Genomic DNA, 21666 nt, shown 5'->3' on the forward strand with positions numbered 1-21666 from the left:
CTGGGGGGACCCAGTGATGGTGCGGGGAGACCCGCATGGGCCCCACGGGCAGGAGTTGGGCCTTTTTCTCACCCGGGTGTTTCAGCTGGCCGGTGAGGGCGAGCACAGGCTGGGCCAGAAGCGCTGGTTGCGACAGAGTCAATCGGGTTTGAGTTCACCATGCGGAGTTGCTCCGGATTTCTCGGCCCGCTTCGAAGGGCGAGCAGAGCTTGGCCCGTGGCTTTTAAAACGCACTTGATTCCTCGGTTATATTTCGCAGGTATCCCCATCCCCAAAACGCAACTTCCCCTCAACATCAAGCAGCTCAGCTCGTTTCTTCCCCGATGTCTTTCCCTCCAAACCGTGCAGCCACCCCTTGCTTTCCCCGGTGCGATTTGTCTCCCCAAAAGGAACAAGGGAAACCAGCCCACACCTTAGCAGCCCCCAAACCCAGAGGCGGCTCCCCTTGCCCCTTGCTCTTGCTGCAGTCAGATTCCCGCGGACAAGGCATTACCTCCTGTTCGGCAGCCGGGGCGCAGCTCAGCGGGGTTTTTCGGGAGGCGCTGAGCGAGGGGCAGCGGGGGCCGGGGGCGGCGGGGAGGGCAGCGCCCTCCCGGGGGCTCGCCCCGCTTCCCTTCCTCTCTGGTGTGGAGGGCCGCGACCACCAGGGTCCCCATCCAATTTCCAAGTCCTCGCTAATCCGGCAGTGCAAACAAGCGCTGCGGGCTCTCTACTGTAAACATTGCGCACTGGCCTAAAATATGCACGATATTAAATTCATAATACCGTTATGTCAGCAATAGGCGGTAATATGGGGATATGGAAACAAAAACACGCAGGCAATAAAGTCAACTCAACCTGGGCTATGCAAACAGGCTCTGTTTTGCAAAAACACCCCATCCTATTTACCCTAGACACTGGCTGAAGCCCGGCGGCAGAGGCCCTGGCACCGCCGGGACTCTGCTCAGCCCCGGGGCCGGGCTCCCCTGCGCACCCGCGGAGCCTCCGCAGGCGCGGAGGGGCAGGAGGCAAGGGGAGCCGGCATGGAGAGGCTACGAAGCGAAGGGATGAGCAAGCGACAGCAGAAACTGAATCAGCTGTCCTGTTTAAAGGTCAGGGGTGGGATTTTATTTTATTTTATTTTATTTTTTGGTTAGAGCAACTTCCCTTTTCACCTTCCTCCCGAGCCCTCAGATCTGGAGGTTTCCTCTCTCTTACAACGGGGGTCTCGCCGCATGCTGGGACCCTGAGGAAGGTATGGTGAGAAGAAAGAGAGGCAACATGCGCCCTGCGTGTAGAAAAGGAGAAGAGGGCGGGTTAGCGTGTCCTCCGTGCATCGCACAACGCAAATGCGATCTCTGGTCTATATATTATATAAAACCCTGGAGAGCAGAGCAGTCAAACATCACTTCCCACCGGAAAACCCCACTCGCTAGACACTTCCCTGTTTCAGACTCGCTTTCTCTCTCTTTGCCTGTGGCTGTCCGAATCCCTGTTTAAAACTGATGCCTCTTCTTAAGGGTTATCAGCAAAAACGCCGGGGGCCGGGGAGCTCGGCTCCCTCAGCACTGGGGGTGGAGGGTATAGGGCGAGAGGGACAGACAGCCAGGAGAGACAGACAGACAGCCAGGAGAGAGGGACAGAGGAGGGAGGACACCGTGCCCCCAAGTCCAGCGAGCCTCAGCGCAGAATAATAAAGCTGTCTCAATAAATAACGTGCCTGTGTCTGTCAGTAGCGCGTTTATTTGCGTTTTTCGCCTGGTTTGTTTGTACTAGTGCCCCCTCTCTCTTGGGTGTCTTTACAGCTCAACAAGCAGGTATTTATCTCCAGTTCCAACCTCGAGTTCTCAGAGAGACCAAACTTTAAGGTTATTAAAATTTCAATCATATTTATTTATTGCAGAAAAATAATATACAATGATATTTACAAAACAATCATAAAAATAGGAATGCATTTAGACACCGGATCTATTTGCATTTTAACATGGGTCATCAATAAATAAATAAAATGTTTATTTTTTTCTCAGAGGAAAAATAATAATAATAAAAAAGTTAGGAACCGGGTATATAACAGCTTGAGCCCAGCTTATTCCCCCCTAAAAAAAAAAAAAAAAAAAAAAAAAAAAAAGTTTTCATCTCTACAGGGATATTTTTGGTTGGTTGGTTTCATTCAAGAATGAAGAAAGTCCACAATAATGTATTTCCTTTCATCAGTGGCTCATAGGCACGACCTCTTGGGAATGCATGCAAAAAAAAAAATAAAAAAAAAAATAAAAAAGATAAATTCCAACATTCTTCGTCAAAATTAAAAAATAAAATAAAATCGAACGAGTCAGACTTATATCAGAATGCAGAGATGTGTGGATTGTACCGACGCCCAACGTGCAGTCACTGTCCAAAGCCCTTGTCTCTTTCTCTTTCCTTAAGTGCTCCCCACGCCCTGCTTTCAATTTGGATATTGCTCTTCTAATTTCCAAGAAATCCTTGGTACAATTATTATTTTTTTTAGACAAGAACAACAACAACAACAAAAAAGGTATCCAACTTCAGAGTCTCTAGATTGTCCATTTTCTCCTTCTGTGGGAACAATGTCATCTGCAAAAACCCAGAGAGGGCGGAAAACTCGTTACTGACATGCAAGATAGACCCAGCAGTACCTCCGCCGGCCTGGCTCCGTGAACACTCGCTCTGTGCTCGGCAGAAGGAGGGCGAAGCGGGTGTCCCCGCCGGGCAGACACTCCGGGGGAGCCGGGCCGCGGATTCCCTTCGAAACACGGGCCGACAAGCGGCCCGGCAAGCCCCGCCGGCTCCGTTCGCAGCGGTTGGTGAGGAAGGGACCTCTCCAGGCCGGCCCCATCCGGCCCCACACCCGCGACCGCAGTCCACCCCCGCCGGCAGCGCCCCGACACGCGTGGGCCCCGCGGAGCGCCCCCGGGGACGGGCGGCGGGTGGGTGGGGGGACTTGGGGGGGGGTGCAGGGGGCGTCTCCGCGGCTCCAGCGGCCCTGCTTGCAGCCGGCCTGGAAGCCAGGAGAGGAGGTTCAAGATCTCGCCACGCGTGGCCGGCCCACGGCGCAGTCACCCCCTTTAATCCCCCCATTTTCGGGGTCCCTGCCTTACCTAGGGCTCCTGCCGGGGGGATGCGGGTGGGGGACGCCGCCTGCTAGTGGGATGCGGACATGGACCAGGCGCCCTCCATCCTCCACACCGAGAAGGCGTAGCTGAGCCGCTCGTGGGCCACATAGCTGCAGCTTGCCATCTTGGAGTCCAGCTCGTCGCTCTGTAGGACCTGGTAGAGGAAGTCGATGTACCTGGCCGCCAGCTTGAGGGTCTGGATCTTGCTCAGCTTGTCCGAGGGCAGCGTGGGGATGATCTTCCGCAGGGCGGCGAACGCCTCGTTCAGCGACTGCGTGCGCTGCCGCTCCCGCACGTTGGCCATGACCCGCTGGGTCTGCAGCTCCTCGTACGACTGGGGGCTGCCGCCGCCGCTGCTGCTGCCGCCGCCGCCCCCGCCGCCCCCGGCTGCCCCGCACTTCTTGCCCCGCTTGCCTTGCGCCGGGCTGCACGGCTCGTCCGCGGCCCCGACGGCGCTGCGGCGGCTGGAGCGCCGCTTGCGCCCCCCTCTCTTGGCGTTGGGCAGCTGCTGCCGGTCCGGCTCCTCTTCGCTGTTGCTCAAGCTGTCGTCGGCGGGGGAGACTGGCGAGTTCGACTCGTCCTGCTGCATCATCTCTGGGGGGGAGACGCGAGAAGCGGGCCGGGAAGGGGGGGGAGGGCAGGGAGGAGAGGGGGGCACCTAACCCGCCAGCTCCCCCTTGGTCGGCTGCTTCGCTGGCCTGCGAGGAGAAGGAGGAGGAGGGAGGGAGGGAGGGAGGACCTCACTTTGGGGGGAGGGGGGATGGCATCGGGATCCAAGAGGAGAAAAAAAAAAAATAACACGCACGCCAACCAAAAAATTAAAAAAAAAAAAATCAAAAAATCCCTCCCGATCCCTCCTTGGAGCCCCTTCGAGGTGTCTGGGATTGGGAGAAAGTTGAAGACTTGGAGGTTCTTATAGCTCCTGCTGGCGGAAAGTTTGGGGGCAGCAGTGTCATTGGCCTGACGTGGAGAGGAGGGACTTTTGCTGAGTTTTATAGGAAAGTTTCCGCTTCCCCCCCTCCCCGCCCTCCCCCAATTATTTTTTTTCAAGCCATTCACAAGTGATCTGGCCTCACCCCCCCCCCCCCCCCCCCCCCCCCGCGACACTCATCCATCCTTACCCCAGCCCCATTCTCGGCTTCCCTCTCCGCGGTTTCTCCCTCCGGCTCCCTTGGTTCGCACTCGGGTTTTTGGGGGGGTGCTGAGGCCGTGTTGGGGTGGGGGGGATAAGGGGGGTACCCGTGCACATCGTGGCGGGGGCTGCCGAGGGGGCGGCTGCCCCGGGGCGGCCGGGGGCTGCCCGCATCTCTCGGACTTCCTCCCCTGCAGCGGGCACGGCTTGCAGCGAGAGGGAGGAAGGGGAAGCATCCAGACACATCCTAATCCTGCCCCCCTCTCGCACAACCCGCGCTCCCGGCTCCGAGCCCACCCGGGGTCCGGCTATCCGAGGCAGCCTCACGTTTTTGGGCTGGGGAGAGGGAATGGGACAGCCTGGTCCTGGCAAGCGGTAGGACTGCGCTCGGAGAAAGCCATCTTCAGAGGTGGAAGCAGCGGGGGAACTGAGCACTGGCTTCGTGCATACGCCTTAGTCCTCGAGCTCGTCTTTAAAGAGAAAGCCGGGAGGATCCGCATCCCTGCAGCCCCAGCCGGGCACGGCAGGCGGGAAGGAGGGGGTGCAGAGTCTCTCTGCCCGCCCTCGGTGCCCGCTGGCCGCACGCTTCAGTTTGCCCTCCCTGAAGGCACCAGAGGCCGGCACTTCCTGGGAACCGAGCTTATTTATTTTTAATTATCTTCTGTGTTTGTAGCCAAAGCTGTTTCTTCCCATCCCCCGCCTTTGTGCCTCCGTCCCCGCTCGCTGGCAGCCCCGAGCAGGTGGTGTGTCTTTTTAACAGCAGCTCAGATTCAAACGGGGGAAGCCTGGAAGAGAAAGCCAGAAATTGCCAGCCGTCAATAAAAGGGGCGATGCACTTCTGCTGCTCCCTCCCGGGGCACCTCACGCCTGCGGCACCGGCCCTGCAGCCACCGCTCCTCCGGCGTGGGGACAGCGGGCAGTGCCTTTGGGGTGGGAGGGAAGAGAGGGCGAACAAAATAACAGCGGGGGAAATCCCAGGGATGAAAAAACTGAGAAAAAGACGAGGCTTCTTGAAAAGTGCTGGCATCTGATCAGGGGGGGAAAGAGCTGTCTGCTAGGGGCAGGTACCTCCGGAGCCCCCCTGGCGCTGCGAGGACCACGGAGCAGGAGCCGCCGAGGGGCTGCGGCTCCGGCTTGGCCCGGCTCGGCCCAGGAGATGGCCCCTGTCCCCTCCCGCTCCGCACTTCAGCGCCCGGCGCCACCCGGTGCGGTCAGGGGCTGCCTCCCCGCTGCCCGGAGGGCGGCTTTCCTGCACCGCTCTTCCAGTCGGAGAAGCGAGCACATAGCGGCCTGCCCTAACCCTGCTCTTTGGGGAAATAGGAGGAAAAACAGCGTGGAGGGCAGGCACAGCAGCATGCAGAGCCGCAGAGTGGGCACAAATTCCCCGAGGCTGGGCTTGTCCTTGGTGTGGGTGCTGTGACCAACAGGCCTCTGCCATCACCTGGACACCACAGCCTGTCTGGGAAGCTCCGGGGGTTCCCTTTTGCTGGCAATACCTGCCCCCCACAAGGTAAAAGAGCTGCCTCTCCTCCACCTCCCTGTCACTACATTTTTTTTCTGTGGCCAGAGCCCTGGTGCTTCTCCAGGATGTTGAATGGTGGCATCACAGAACAAAGGTGAGCATCCACAGGCAGCTCTGGAGTTCCCTTCCTTCCTTCCTTCCTTTCTTTATTCCTTCCTTCCTTTCTCTCTCTCTCTCTCTCTCTCTCCCTTTCTTCTTACAGGAAAAAAAACATCAGTGCAAATCCACATCCAGGTACCTGTTAGCTTGCAGGGAACAGGATGCTGAGGCCATGCCTGGGCAGTGAAGCCCCACACTGGCAAAACTGGTGGAAGAAATCCCTTAGAAATCCCTTGCCTGAAAGGAGGAATAGTGTCTCCTGAGGGTTTGCTGGATCAGCTGAGCTTTGAGTGGGACGCAGGACACCACCTGCTCCCCACTGGCCAGAGGAAGGGTGTGCAGAAGAGGAAAGGAAAGATGGAGAGAACGATACATGAGAAGCCTAAACAAACTCTATTTTTCCACATTGGAAGGCAAGAAAACACAGAAAATGCACATGGGGTACAGAGGGCAGCTGTTCTTGGAAGGAGAGGAGATGAGCATGGCAGATGGCAGAGTTTAGGGTCAGTTACTCTTAACTGCAACTGCAGCAAAAGCAATCAGCACTGGTTAGAAGAATACACCAAGGATCTGTGTGTGTTTAAGTGCATTTGTGGGGGTGTGTGCACATACAGCTGGTCTGTTGCAGCGTGCATGCATACCCGTGTGTCGGGAGGGAAGGGGAGCTGGGACTGTACATTGCTTAAAGAAAGCCATTTCAGCTCTGGTTTAATTTGAAATGCACAGCTTCTGGTGGGGATGGGGTTGGGCATTTTGTATTCTGCATTAAAATAGTAAATGTTGTGTATTTAAACAGTGCTAAACTATCTGCTTTGAACCTCCAAAAGCCATTAAGGTTGACCAACAGTCTGCTCTGGAGCATGGGGTGAGGGTGGCATGTCCTGTTCTCTGCTATGCAGAGGCATGTCTTGTGGCATGTGAGGGATGTGAGGACTCACCTGGCACCCTGGGCAGGCTCTCATCCCTGCTTCGCTCTTTGGAGGTGGCAAGCAAAACTGCAAGCAACTCCAGAACTTTTCCAGGGCCCTTCTAGGACAGCATCTGCCCATCTGTGCAGGCCTCCCCAGATCAAGAAAATGTGTGCTGTTGGATCAGCCTTTACACAGGGCACAGTCAGGACATGAAGAAACCCAGAAAACATTTTGTTACCAGTGCAGTAACGTGCAATAATGTACAGTAACTACAATAACCCAGATTACAGCTGTGGTGTGAACACAAAGCTGAATAAAGGACAAGCTCCTAGGAACGTGCAATGAGGAATGGCCTTAGCAAAGGGACTGAATGAGCTAGGTTTTGATGCTCCTTGTGGTCTTGATCGTCTATCTTTGGAAGCGAAGTTTGCATGGCTGATCATAGGGAGACACTTGAATAGCTTTCCCCTGACAATATCTCCATGCTTGTGTAGGAGCCATCAGCTGCTGGGATATTCTCAGGCTGGGATGAGCAAACCCTGCCCCAGCCAAGCAGAAACATCTTTGCTTTCAAGGGGAGTGGGCCATCATCTTGTTTGTGTCTTTCTTTGATTTTTGAATAAGAATGAATAAAAGCTCTTATTCTGTTTGCCTGATTATAAATCAATGGGGAAGTTTAAGAACTTATGTATGCATAGTTTAAGAAGTATGTGTGGTGGTTACAAGCACAATGTGTGTTACGTTGCATGCGTGCAAATTGCAACTGGGTTGCAACAGGCTGTTCAGTGTTAGGCACGTGGCCTGAACGTACACATGTTGTAATTTAGCTCTGTTCACTATGGCAAAATACCGTGCTCTTGCACTGGTGGGGGCTTCCCAGGTTATTCAGCAATGTAACTGTTAAGTGTATGTGCTCAGGACAGGCTGCCTGGCTGCATACTCATGGAACCTCTTCAGGAGCTGTCTCAAAGCCCACTAAAGTGCAGTTTCCCCACTAATTTCCGTGGCCAAGGATTTTAATTCCTACAGATGCTAGGTGAAAGGTTGGTTGAGACTCACTCCCTTCAGAAGGAACAAGAGAGCACCCAGCAACTCTCCATGCTGCAGTGTGATCGAGTGAATGACCTGGGAGCTCTCTCCGTGCCCTGCCACCGACTTGTGCCGAGAGCAGCACAGGGGCAGGAAGAACCCAAAGCCCTGCAGAGCGGGACTGGCTTTCGGCTCCTTCCTCCATCCACCCCCGTCCCTGACCGGGGCAGCCGCTCGCCCCGGGGCCGTGCCTGCAGCCCGGCTACCTGGGCCCGGCAGGGTGGGCGCAGCCAGCGGGGCTGTGCGGCCGGCGGCCACCGGAGGGCACGATTCCCCGCCCGTCCCCATCCCCGTCCCCGTCCCTGTCCCGATCCCTGTCCCTTCAGGCCGTGTACCACCCCGTGTCCGCCCCTGACACTCGTGGGTGTGGGTGTAGGGGGGTGCCTGGCCGCTCCCCGCTTGCTTTGGCACGGATTCCTTCGGGGGTTCCGCCGTAGGCAGCCCCCCCGTTTTTTTTATCGCTCAGCCGAGGTTGAGCCGAGGTTGGGGCTGGGGGCGTGCAGGGTGGGCACACGGCCCCTCCGGACACACGGAGACTTCCTACGGGTGTGCTCCTACCCGACGCTCTGCCGCTCGCTTCGTCTGCAAGCTCTGGAAAAGAGAAGAAAGGTTTCTCGGAATCATTCAGCGAAGCCTTTTCATCGTCAAAATGACCACAATGATTTTTTTATTATTATTCTTATTTATTTTTTAAACCTCAATCTCTAGCTGCGATGCGGTGACTCAGTCAAAACCCCTAGAGGCCTCCTATCCCGGGGGCTGCTTTTTATTTTCCCTGCAGAGAAGCCCTGTGGTGCTCCGAGCACCTCCAGCGCGCCCCCGGCCCCGCGCCCGAGCGCGACCCCGGGCCGGGGCTGTGCCGGCGGCCGGCAGCGCTGCGCCGCTCCGCGCGGGGGCTCCGCTTCGCTCCGCATCGGCCCTTCCACTCTGCCACCGCCTCCCTGCAACGCCAAGCAAAACCTGTGCCCTGGTAGCAAGCACGCAAGCCCGCACGGGAGGCAGGTGTCCCGATGACCCGAGCTCTGCAATTGTTTGCCATACGTTTTCTAATATAAAATCTTTTATCTACGTATGCTTTGCTCGGCTCCAGAAATAATGCATGGCTCCTGCTCCTTAAGAAGGGAGTGAGCACATTGGTGGAAGGCCTATCCTGCACCACAGAGAAGACGAGTCCTTCCCATCACAAGAGATCAACATATTTGGTGCTGTGATGGAGCTCTGCACCTAATTATGGCTCTGGGTCTTGTTTATGTGGTTTCATGTCTAAATCTGAAAAGACTGCTTAGTAAAACAAGCTTATCTGCACTCCAGGGGATAATAGTTATTTATATTAATAATGGAGTTTATTTGCTATTTCAGCTCCTTTGATTTAAAAAAAAAATACTTTTCCATCTCTTCCATCTTTCCTGATCTATGTAAATATATCTTTTTTGTATTCTTCCTGCTCCCACACATTACTCAAATCTCTATCTTCAATCTTTCAGTACACTTGGCTCATGGAAGCTCCATAAAACTTCAGGCCTTTTTAGCCACAAACTCTGTTTTTTCTTCCAAGGTGGGGGAGGGTGTACCCTGGGCACTGATGATGGATAAGGCATTCCACTAAGTCTCCTTCCTAGGGGTATGCTCAGACTCTTCTTGCAGCTGGCAGAGTCCCAGAGCCAGAATTTCAGCATGGAAGTGGGCTATGCTGAAGTTAGCCACGTCTGCACCCTGGGAAATGATTCTCTGTGCTCCCTACTCAGTGTGGCTGCTTTAGACTTACAGCTACTCTTGGGATCTCAGAGAAGATGAAGAAAAAAGACCATGTAAGAAACAACCACGACACAGAAGACACTGCAAGAATTCATTAGTGTAATGCATTATTGTAATTTATTAGTGTAAGGCTCTTCCTTACACCTCTCCTTTGAGGTAGACAGCAAGGCCTGGTATGAAGGAAAAGGCCTTCAAGGCTGGAAGGTCATCCTAACATACGTGTATGCTCTTCTAGGCAAATGCATACCTTTTATTGTATTATTATTATTATTATTTTGATAGGTAGCCAGATTGAATGCCAGGTCTGGAATTTGGAACCCATCCACCTCCTCTTCCTCCCACTGTAGGACCACACAAGCTGAGTGTGGCTGAGCAGTGAAGAAGAGCCTGGATGGGAAATGTTCACAGAAATGAGCACTCATCTCATTCTTTCCACGGTTACCTTGTCTCTAAGGACACCTAGCTAGAGGACTTTTTGAGAGAACAGGGCTTTATTTTTTCTCTGTCAGGTATTTCTCTCAGAGAAGACAAAAGTGGAAAAAATGGTGGAAAAAAAGCCTACATATTTATTTCTAAGTGGAAAGGTATTTATATATTTTTAATGTATTTATTTTGTGTGTAATGGCTGTCTGCTATGATACCTAAAGATCTACTGTACACCATTAGAGCTCCAATCTTATTTGCCAGCCTCGGGAAAACAGGACGGTGATTTTTGAGGGCACCTTGTTCACTATTGATCTATTCATAGATCCATACCCTGGTTTTAATCACTGACCCAATGCCATATAATAGGTCACACAAGGAAGCTGCTCTAGAGCACAAATTACTGACATAAAATTACTGAGCACAAGTTACTGAACTTTTAGGGCAGTTGTCCAGAAGAGTCCATGGGTTATTAATGTTAATGTAAATTAACACATGCACACTGTTCATATGTATGTATGTATGCAGGCATCCATGTGTTTGTCTATGTACTCTGACCACTAAACAAGCGTCTGGATTTGTATCTATGCTGTATTGTAAAATACCATATTGCTTCTGCTTCTGTCTTGAAAACTATACCAAACATATTCTCATGACAAAGTGTACTATCTGACCTTGCAGCACTAAAAATAGTTAATCTCAAAAGCAGTGAGGTATTCATTTCTCCTTTTAAAACATTTATGCCTGCGTTCATTAAGAACTTGCTCCAAAACCCTTTGATGTCAAAGGGAGTGTTTCAGTGGGCTTTAGATCAAGCCCTAAAGTGGATCAATTAAACTTTAAATAAAACAGAAATGAAAACAAGTCCAGCCTGAGATTACTGTTGAATAAAAAGAAATACTTAAGACTGGTTACTTTTGGAGTAAAGTGAACAATTTTTCTTTAATATGTAGCTGAATTTAGTGAATTTTCTGTGATTTAAAAATAGTTCTTTCTACGCAAGTTGTAATCTGTTTTCAGTCTTCAGAACACCCATATTTTGTTGCATGGTAGAAATGTTGTTAAATATGTTGACCTTTTAAGTGCGAAGATGTTTTGAGCTCAGTGGTACATATATGTGGTGGACCTTAAACAGTAAGACGTCCCAGATTTTCAAAGACAGAGCAAAAACTTAATTTCAACGAATTCTCGTGACTTTAAAATATGTTCATGTCCCAGTTCATACTCAAGCAGTTTATGACATTTTGTAATGTCTGATCTAATGTTATTCTTTGCAAATGGCCTAATGCAACTCTTGGTGACAACACATATAATTGATTTCAAATCAGAAGATGTGCAAGGAATATAACACGAAATTCCTTACTTTTCAGTGGCATTTACAACTTCAGATGTTAATCCTTTTCTCTACAATGATACATAGTACACAGTCTTTATTTGAAAAAAAAAAATGAAGAAGAAGAAGAGGAAAGCAAATATAAAAACAGACTACAGCCTCACAGTCTTTACCACATTGTTTCCCTTTAGCCATTGTATCAGATGTTTGGGTACTCTGAATGATGCATACCTCCAGACTTTTTATTTTATTTTATTTTATTTTATTTTATTTTATTTTATTTTATTTTATTTTATTTTATTTTATTTTATTTTATTTTATTTTATTTTATTTTATTTTATTTTTTTCTGAATGGAGATTACTTGATGCACGACAATAAAATGGTCGTCATTCCTTTCAAACAGATAGAAGTTTGATCAAGTACATTGCAATTGCTTACAGCCGTATACTATCTACAGTGTCACTTATGATCTATTTTGGTTATCCCCACATGGCCTTCAACCTAGCTATTATCAGCCAACATGTTAAACTTTTGGTCAGTGGAAATCCGTTAGTGTCTTGGAAAGACACATGAAGCTGTCTTCTGGCCAGATTCCATTATGGGTAACTACAACCTTATCTACATTCAACGTATGTATTTGAGTGGCTGTGGTATGGCACACTGTCATTTGGCTTAATTTCAATCAACCTAGATAATTCTCTGTGTTTTCTTTCCTATAACACTGTGTCATGTTGCTGTACAAAGCGAAACAGCTGCCACATTCTTCTTGAAGACTCATCCCAGAATGGGTTGTCTCTTCTGAGAGGACAACACAGACTCCAATTTGGCAGGTAAAATTTAGCAACACCAAATTCTTCCATCTGTGGTTTCATGTTGTCAGTTCATTGCAGGAACTAATAGTCTGGTATAGATGTCAAACTATCTGATTTGTTAGTGTAGCTGGCAGGCTAACAGCCTAAGCCTTACCGTTTCCTCACAGGCTTCATTGTGGGTAGCAACATTTATCCAGAAAAAGAAGAAAAAAAAAACATGTTTAAAGATTAGGTACACTGTTGGGAAATTAAGTTTTTGAGACTAAATCAGATGCATATTGAAAGAAGGAGGTACTTAATACTTACTTACATCAAAGGTATGGGGCCAACTCAGAGACATGGATAGTAGGGAAGAAGATGATATAGTCATTCAGCTGTCACTACAATAAACACCTCTTTGTATTCACACTGACCTAGTGTAGGTCAACAGCAAGCAGTACTGTTACAAAGAGATAGAAGATGCTTTACCATTCCTTGTAGTTGTCGAATATATTGCAATTCTTCATGCATACCCCTCCCAAACTGTTCATTGAAGGAAAAAAAAATACATTGTTCTTTATGTCGCAGAGGTTGGAAAAATATTATACAACATAAAGTTGCCATTAAACTTTGCTCAAGAGCATTTGAACATGGTATGTCACATCCACACAGGATTAAATGCTACTGCAAGGACACCAAAACTGAAGCAAAAGAATTAGTGGCTCACCAGTAACACCCGTGGCATGTCAGATGGTGTATAACATAACAACAACCCATCTGCAATACAGAGGCAGAAGAGTAGTGCCATACAGGTAGCAGTATCATTAGACAGAGTGGAAAGAAACCACAGCAAATGTAGCCTGGTTTCCCTAGATTTTCAGTGATTAGGAAACCTCTATGGTGCTGCTAAGCATTTCCACCATACCTCTTCAAGGCAAGCATTACCAGTCTCCATACAGACTTCCTGTCATTTGAAAATGTGTCATTGGATGTTTTCAGCAAAAGAAAAAGCTTTGGTCATAAAGCCTCCTTTCTTCTTCCCTGAGGTCACACTGCATCTTTGGGGTGATATTGGGTGCTTGTGTGGTATGGAAGAATTTCAGAAACTCTCACAATAAATAATGCTAATGACCCATACCTTCTAGAGAACTGTGATTTGGGAGGGGAAGTAGGGTTGAAAGACATGTCATTAGAACTTTTCACTTTCTGCACTATTCTCAGCTACACGGTAAATCTTTTCAGCTTGGAGGCAAAATAACTGACCTTATATTCCAAAATCCTCTCTAGTCAAAGACTTGGCTAATGTTCTGGATTCATCAAAGGATTTGGACAATGGGACATCAAAGATTCATGCTTTTACCACTCAGAGAATATGAGAAATCTCTATTTTGGAGGAAATGTACTTGCATATTTAAAATATGACGAATACCATATGTTCACAACATAGATTTGGCAGAACTTGTTTCTCTCTGTGGGTAAACTTCATGCTGTTAACATCACAAAACTTCTAGAGTATAACGTGGTTCAGCCTGTAGGTATGGCATTTATGATTTGAGAGGGGATGCTGTAATAATTCAGTTCCTGGATGCGTGGAATATATAATGGTGAGAATTGACTTAAGCTGTTGTGAATCCATGTATGGTTGACAGAATAAAGTAATGGACATGTGCATCTCTCCAAATTTAATACATTGAGGCTGGGAAAGGTGTTTGCAGCAATAGGATTGTCTATTGGTCTCTGTTCCATCTTACCAAGTCTTGGTTTACTATTTCAAGCACAGTTATCAGTATTTTGGTGAAAGCGCCATTTGCTGATGATTAAAATTTGGGTTCTGTATGTCAAGGAGGTGGCACCTGATGAGGACCTAATCTATCAGTTTAATCATATTTGGCAACATTCATGATATCTGCAAAGAAAATTTAAACTGGCTCAGATGTAGTACAAAATGAATTCCACGCGTCTTCAAGTAAGGCAGGGAAAGATTGGAGATAGCCTTTCATTTCACAGTCTCTCAATCACCTTTTTATTTTATTTATTTATTTATTTATTTATTTATTTTTGTCCGTGACTATCCATCATTCTACAACTTCTCTTGCATCTGGTAGTTTTGCAGAGTTATTAGAGTCAAGGATGCTGCAGAGTTACTGTAGTGTCTTGGCATGTCATTAAAATCTGATTAAAACATCTTTCTGTATATTCACTGAATTCTCTTTGCTTTTTGTTTTAATATGTGATAATATTAAGAACAAAAATGTGAACTATTTAAAAGAGTAAGCACTCCCAAAAGTCCCAGATGATATTATTGAGTCCTAAATCTCTGATTCAGCTCAAAGTTATTCAAGAATAATTTTTAAATTATTCCTTTACTCCAAAAATTTCCTGCCAGCTCAATGGCTTAGTTATATACATTATTCTAAAAGACTTCAGAGGAGCTTAGATGGCCAAGATCAGGTCTAAGAGCACCTTGAAACATCTGAAACACTTCAGCCTTTGGATAATTACATATGTTTGGGGCCAACCCACATTTCTCTTTGGAAAGTGTTTCCCCTGCATGGCTGCAGACAACAGATGGATCATATGATCTCTGCATTTGGAAAGATGGCATAATTCTGGCAGACTGTCAGTTAAGTGAAGGGGGCTGGTTTCAGATCCTCATTAAGAAAATATACAACCACACGGAGTGGACTGAATGGCAAAATGTGATCACTGGCGCCAGCTTTCATACAAAATGCAGCACGCCGTTGCAACATGAAATCTGATGTGCTGTGGCTGGATCTAGCTCTATCGGGTTTTATATTCATTTTTCAAATAAATGTGTTTTAAAGAAGACTTTTTTGTGTGTTTCAAGAACCCTCTGTTCATGAATACAGAGAGCAGCAGAGCAGCAGATAGGTGGAAGACAAATATGAAGGGCCACAAGCCCTGGGGTCGAAGAGGGACATCAAGGCTTTGTTGGGTATTCCCTTAATTGCAAAAGTTTCTGCACATTTTCTATGTTGAAACTCCTCTTTATACTTCTAATCATGCATTATGTTTATTGAGGTTGGATGCTTCTAGCAACTGGCATTTTACCTAGAGACACTTTGAGGTCCAATGCCTTTTCTCACTCTGTTCAATGGCAACTTTGCACACAGATTTCCACAGATGGATAGGCTTAGGAAGAAAATTCAGAACAATGTAAAATGCACTACAGTTTTCCAGAAATACTGGTTATGAGCAGTAAATGCACCACAATCACTACTCACTGCTGAAGAGAAGAGGTCTAGCATAGCTGCACACCTTCACTTCACTATCAGAGACCAAAATAATGGCTGTGGCCTTAGGTCAAAAGTTTTAATTCCCTTAGTTTCAACAGTGATCTATGAGAAATCAGGATCTTAATATTATATCTCATCTTTGTCATGCAATAAGTAAATGTTCCTAAATAATAGATTGTTCTGTAAATCCTTTGTTAAGCAACCTTTTATCCAGACCAGAGAGATCATCCCTCCCACCTGACCCCAAGATGTTCAAGCACTGAATGGCATTTGATGTGGAATAATTATTACTGTATGCTTTGTGCTATATTCACAACTCTGTCCTTTGATAACAGGGTAAGTTTCGATAGTCAGAATTCATTAGAAATGTTAAAGATTTTATAGTAGGTAAATAATACTAGAAAAAAAAAATATCAACATCAGAATTTACTCCACCTTCTCTTAGTTCATTTATTTATGGTAAAGTCCCTCCAGATTTCTTCTTTGCTGAAAAATCATGAAATTGTAATATGAAGAAATCATAAAATGCTCTGCTTTCCCTTGAACTTGGAGCAAGGCTTGGAGCAAGACAAGATGTAACTGGAATTAACATGGACAATTATTACCTTTCTTCTGCTTTCAGAGCTAAAGAAACAGTTAAATCAACAGAGGCTTTTAAGTTTTCCTTTTGAAATTATGGCAGAGGTAAGCCAAAAGCATAAACAGGCCAAGCATCTCAGTGTGCCTGATCACTTTGGCATGAATTAAAGCTCCAGGTAACAATAGGGAAGCTTGTCCTTCTGCATTACAACAACTCTACATGGGAAGCATTCAAAACTCCATGGTGTGGGAGAAGCTGCTCTGAGTCACAGTTACAGCACTGAAGCCCTTGTGTGAAGTATAAACTGTAAGGTAATGTAATGTATATAAACATTTGATTACATTACAGATCTTACAAGTGTAGATTCATGTGAAAATTGACACTACACTACTCAAAAGTAAAGATTACAGGATTGATTCCTTACTTTGACTTCTTTGAAGGAACAGGAATTTCAAATGTATAGGGAACTGGGCTGTGGCTGGTGATCCATGGAATGATGGCTGCAAGAAATTGTAGGGGTTGAATATTTATATTAAATATATACCACCAGACCAAAGCTTATCCCTTAATCTAGGGTAGAATGGAGAAAAAGTGAGATCTAAATGAAATTAAAGCAATTAAAAAAAAAAATAAATCTGAGCTGCATTCCTTGAACAGATAAATTTTTAAGGAATTACAGTTGAGCATTTTTATTCAGTTCTTTTACTCTGGGTATACTACTGTGATGGATATTCATTTAAATATCTCAAACAAGCTTGCTCTTTCACAGTAAAGATTAAGAGAAAGTACTCTGAACTGATTGTTTAGCATTTTTAATTATTTTTAGAACAAGTCTTATTGTACTACAAAAAGATTATAATCAACATACTTATCTGTTCTTTAAATTGTTACAGTATATATGTAATAAGTGTGGCTATCATTGTTGCAGATTAGTTGTATTCAAGCCTAGTGAAAACAACAGAGTCTTATGAAAAATGGGGATTCAGCATGCAGAGTAGCTATATTTTAAGCATCTTGGCTATTTTTAATTTAAAAAAAAGTCCAAAAGTTCCAAGTTCATCAAAGAGACCAAAAGGGTTTAATAGAAAATCTCTTTGAGATGCACCACTGATGTGAAAGAGAAGAAAAATAAATCAAAAACTCTTTTCCACCATTTTTGCTTAGAACCCCCATGACTTCAAAAACTAATTTATTTTAAAGTTTGTAAAGGAAAAGAAGTGTTGTTGGACTAAGACTTCACTTATCAAGTTTCATCCTGGAGGGAATTTTTATAGTTGAGTTATAAACCCTCCACACTAGAGTGTTTATAATGGAAACGCTGACAAATGCGATAATAAACACATTGGGGCCATAGTAGCTGGTCAGAGCATGGATGCAGGAGTTTGTAGTGCTATCATAATATTTTGTTCCATTTCCAGCACTAATTTGCTTAAACCTACTTTCAGGTTGAACAGCTGTAAAACAAGACTATAGATTGCAAAATCATTTGATTATTTTTACTTCTCTTAGAAAGCTTGGAAATGTCTCTCAAATATGATTTCATTTAGACTTATTTTCTGGTTTACATGTCTGAATACTAATCGTAATGTGATAGCTACAAGGGAACTCAACTTTCTACCATAAGGCAGCCTTCAGTGGGCAAAGAGAATATAAACAAACCCGTCTCAGAACAGGATCTAAAAATGGGCTATGATCAAACAGCTTTAAGGCTTTAGAAAACCCCTTATTATCTTTTCCCAGAAGTAATTGACGCTGTCAGTTTTTGTTCTTAATGCGGTGATAATGGCATGGTGCTCTGGGGAGACCAAGGCCTGTGATTGGCTTCGGCGTTGGTGGCAGCAGTGCTTCTGAGCAGGGAAAGTCCTTTAAATACAGTGGGTGAAATCCAAGCCTTGCTGATGTTAGCAGCAGTTCTGCACTCACATCACTGGGGCCAGGATTTCACTGGCTTCCCAAGCTTGACATGCTGTTTTATTGCCCTGTGACTCCACAGACTCTGAGGCATCTATCTTGGATTAAGATGAGGATAAAGGGAGAATGGACCCCACAGTCCCGTTATTTCAGTGAGACAGGATCACACTCCAGCAAGAAACTTGTCTGTAATATTTCCAAAATGTGTTCATATTCTTAGCAGACTGAGTTTCCAGGACTTCAGCACATCCACGTGGGCAAGCTGATGGGTCTGTATGGCTTCATGATGTTTCACTGAGTATATAAGGGTATGCTTTAGTTTTAGCACAGGTGTGGTAAGAACAAATTGCAGGAAGACTACCATTCTGGTCAATCTGTCCCTGTTTTGGAAAGGCATGAAACAAAAAAATTAAAGCCCCTTCATCAGCTTCTCAGCTCCTATACATCAATATGCAGTCAAGAGGTAGCTCTGAAGTCCCTAACACAATACAAAACCTGTCTTGGTACTTTGTGCTGTTTGCATATAGTCTTCACTGTCTTGTACCACGAATACATTTTTAATTTTAAATATTATTCTAAGAATCAGTGGTTCATAAAATAATGTTACTACTGTTCTGTGTTACTGCTGCAAAGTTTCTGGTAATCTATTCGAAATAAGCATTCATAATGTAGGATCCAGGTTTTGATTTGTCTTCAAAAATAAAATGTAACATTTTCTTTCCACTTTTCTTTAGTCTTTAACAAAAGCATAGAAAAGCTTGGATCTTGAACAAATTCCAATGTTTTGTTATTAAAACAAGAAGAGAAAACAATAATTTTTGAATTACCTGTTACAGGCATGTTTACATTGTGAATCTCTTAAAGCCTCTGTGTGTTACAGAGTTCTAATTTTATCCAGTGACTTGAGCAAGAAAAAATATGGAAAGATACATAATCATGCTGTGGAAAGCATAGTTGTATGGAGATGATGGAGAAATAGTGGTAAGAAGTGAATATTGAATTGCACATTTCATTATCCTTAAATAATTTGTCTTCATCATTTTGCTTGACACAGCAGTAACAGTAAAATGCATCTGGGTCATGTGAACAGTTGTTGATTTTGGAACACTGCTCATTCCTAGTTCCTTTTCTTATTTTATTTTTAGCAAAAAAACATCTGAAGAGGTGAAACACCCCAGTTTCTAGAGAGAATCCAGCTGCGTTAACTATCCAACTGCTTCTTGGAAAAAAGCATTCTGACAACTAGAAAACAGATGCAATGTGTGGAGTCATGGAGGTCAATGAAAACAAGTGGAAAAGGGATTCAGGGAAGTAAGTGAGAAGAGAAATAATATTGCAGTATTAAAACAGGATATTAGATCACTCATGATAATAATACTGAAGTGAATGAAACAAGAAAAAGAAGAATCACAACAGCAGCTGACAAAATCAGGAGAGAAGAAATCAGAGGGTGGGATTTAGATCTTAGACATACAAGTCTGAAAATCTTGATTTCACTAATACCACAATTTCATATAGTGGAGATAAAAGCTGTCCTCAAAAGTGCTCGCAGGTCCGCTGCCCATTTACTCCTAATTTCAGTGCGGGATGGACTAGGGAAGGGGAGGGTGACCGAGACACACCAGGAGGAGCCAGAGAGGCTCCAGTCAGATAAAAAACCGACCCAGCTCCAGGCCCCTAGGAAAGGGAGCTCCTAACCCCTTCCCTTAGGCGGGGCCCTGCGGTGGAGCCCTTTTCATCCCCATCCCCGTGGTACGGCTGGCCTGGGCTTCCCCCTCCTCTGCCTTAATCTTTTCAGCATGATTTTTTATTATTTTATTTTATTTTATTTTATTTTATTTTATTTTATTTTATTTTATTTTATTTTATTTTATTTTATTTTATTTTATTTTATTTTATTTTATTTTATTTTATTTTATTTTATTTTATTTTATTTTATTTTATTTTGCAACGAAACTTGTGGGCCCTTAGGAGCAACAACAACAACAAACAACAAAATAAAACAAACGAAACAAAATAAAAACAAACAAACAAAACAAAAACAAAGAAACAAACAAAAAAGGAAAATCCAGCGAGGGGGGGGAAAGTCTCTGAGTGACATTCCCGAAATCAAAGCCTACATGTTTCCGTGCTTTATTTTTCTCTCTTCGGAGGGCACAAACACCACATCTCGCCCGCACTGCACCGTGCTGGGTGTGAGTGCCGGCACTGGCCGCCCACAAGCAGGGCAAAGCTGATCCCTGGGAGAGAATCGTGACACCGAGCGGTTCCGACCAGATGTTCCGCTTTACTCGCCCTGTGACACACGGCATGGGCTCGGCAGGCTGGATTTCAGAGAAAAGGGAGTTCGTTTGTGTTTATTAAAAATAAATAAATACACACAGAGGGGGTTTCCTAGTCCCTGGCTGGGCCAGCAGCTGCTGGAGAGCCAGTCCACGGGCTGGAGAATCTCTGGTGCCCCGTCCGACCCGGCCTCGAAGGCGGCACATTGCCACTTTGCAAAATTTTAAAGCAAGCAGGCGAAACAACAACAACCAAAAAGCCCCAGACTTTTTTTTTTCTTTTACAAAAATGGTATATATTAGCAAATCTACACACAGGGAAGCCCTCCGCCCCTCCTCTCCCCCTGCTCCCCAGGCACTGCTCGGTCTGTGCCCCACTCCTGCACGGCCCTGGCTGCGGTGCAGGGTGCCCGGGCACGGCTCCAAGCGCCACTGGGGGGTGGTGGCCGGCCCCCAACCCCGTCCCGCCGGTCCCCAGCTCTCCCTAGCTCGCCTCCTGCTTGCCGCAGCCGTCCAGGAGCTCGGTCATGAAGGAGATGTACACTATGGCCAGGCGCAAGGTCTCTATCCGGGAGAGCCTCTTCTCGTAGGCGAAAGTGGGCACCTTCTTCCTCAGCCGATCAAACGCCTCGTTGAGGTTGAACATCCTCTTCCTCTCCCGTATGTTGGCAGCCTGGCGCTGGGCGTAGGTGATAACTCTCTTTCTCCTGGGTCTGTCCAGGAGGGAAGCGTTCCGCATCCTCTCCTCTTCCTCCTCCTCTTCCTCGTCTTCGGGACCTCCACCTCCGAAAGCAGCCAGGGGCAGTCCCCGGGCCATTCCCTCCCGCAGGGACAGGGCTCTGTCCCCGAACGGGGACCCGGAGGTGACCTCGCAGAGCCCCAGGCTCGGCCCGGCCCGGGGGGGACCGTGAGGGGCTCCCAGGGAGAAGTCGGCCACGATGTCCAGCACCGAGGCGCCCAGCAGCCCCTCCGGGCAGGGCACTTGCGGGGCTCTGCCGTGCAGCCCCGGGCGCTGGTGGGTTGGGAAGAGGCTGGCTGACATCTTACTTCAGACAGGGCTTAATCTGGTCCCCCATCCCCAGCCCCAGCGGCGTTAATATTTATAACCCCCCGGATAACAGGATTAGCAGGGCTAGAAAGAGCGGCTGTAAAATTTCTCTCCGTGATGCTGATGAGAGGAGACAGGCAGCCCCCTCGGGGACGCGTGGATGCTCCCGAGAGAGGAGTCCCCAGCGAGTCAATCCTGTCACAGCGATCAAGGACAGTTCCTTCTTGGCAAAACCCTCCGCTCTTACCTGCTGAGCACTTTTGTCTCTTCTCACACACCCGCAACCAAACGATTTTCAGCCTCTTTAAAGCCCACAGCAGCAGAGCCGGGTCTCCACTGGGCTTGCTTTCCTGCTTTCTGTCGGGATCTCTGAGCCCTGAGAGCCGGCCGGACAATTGATGTCAGGCAAGTGCATGTAT

At 46.7% G+C, this 21666-nt stretch overlaps 2 protein-coding genes across 3 annotated transcripts; both read right to left on the bottom strand.

Annotated features, from left to right (window-relative positions):
* Positions 1–1841: 1841 nt before the first annotated feature.
* On the bottom strand, positions 1842–3707 carry TWIST1 (twist family bHLH transcription factor 1). Of its 2 annotated transcripts, none has more exons than XM_068674139.1 (2): positions 3099–3707; positions 1842–2574 (listed from the first exon to the last, which is right to left on the bottom strand). In XM_068674139.1, the coding sequence occupies exon 1, from the start codon at positions 3703–3705 to the stop codon at positions 3142–3144; it is 564 nt and encodes a 187-aa protein (XP_068530240.1). In that variant the 5' UTR covers positions 3706–3707; the 3' UTR covers positions 1842–2574; positions 3099–3141. The 2 variants fall into 2 exon arrangements, with proteins under 2 accessions (XP_068530240.1, XP_068530242.1); XM_068674141.1 differs by having other exon boundaries at positions 1842–2998.
* Positions 3708–20683: 16976 nt separating this feature from the next.
* FERD3L (Fer3 like bHLH transcription factor) lies at positions 20684–21261 on the bottom strand. Its single transcript, XM_068672935.1, has one exon. It carries the CDS (start codon positions 21239–21241, stop codon positions 20684–20686), a length of 558 nt encoding a protein of 185 aa, XP_068529036.1. The 5' UTR covers positions 21242–21261.
* Positions 21262–21666: the final 405 nt, after the last annotated feature.

Source organism: Anas acuta, chromosome 2 (assembly GCF_963932015.1).
Source record: "Anas acuta chromosome 2, bAnaAcu1.1, whole genome shotgun sequence".
Lineage (NCBI taxonomy): Eukaryota > Metazoa > Chordata > Aves > Anseriformes > Anatidae > Anas > Anas acuta.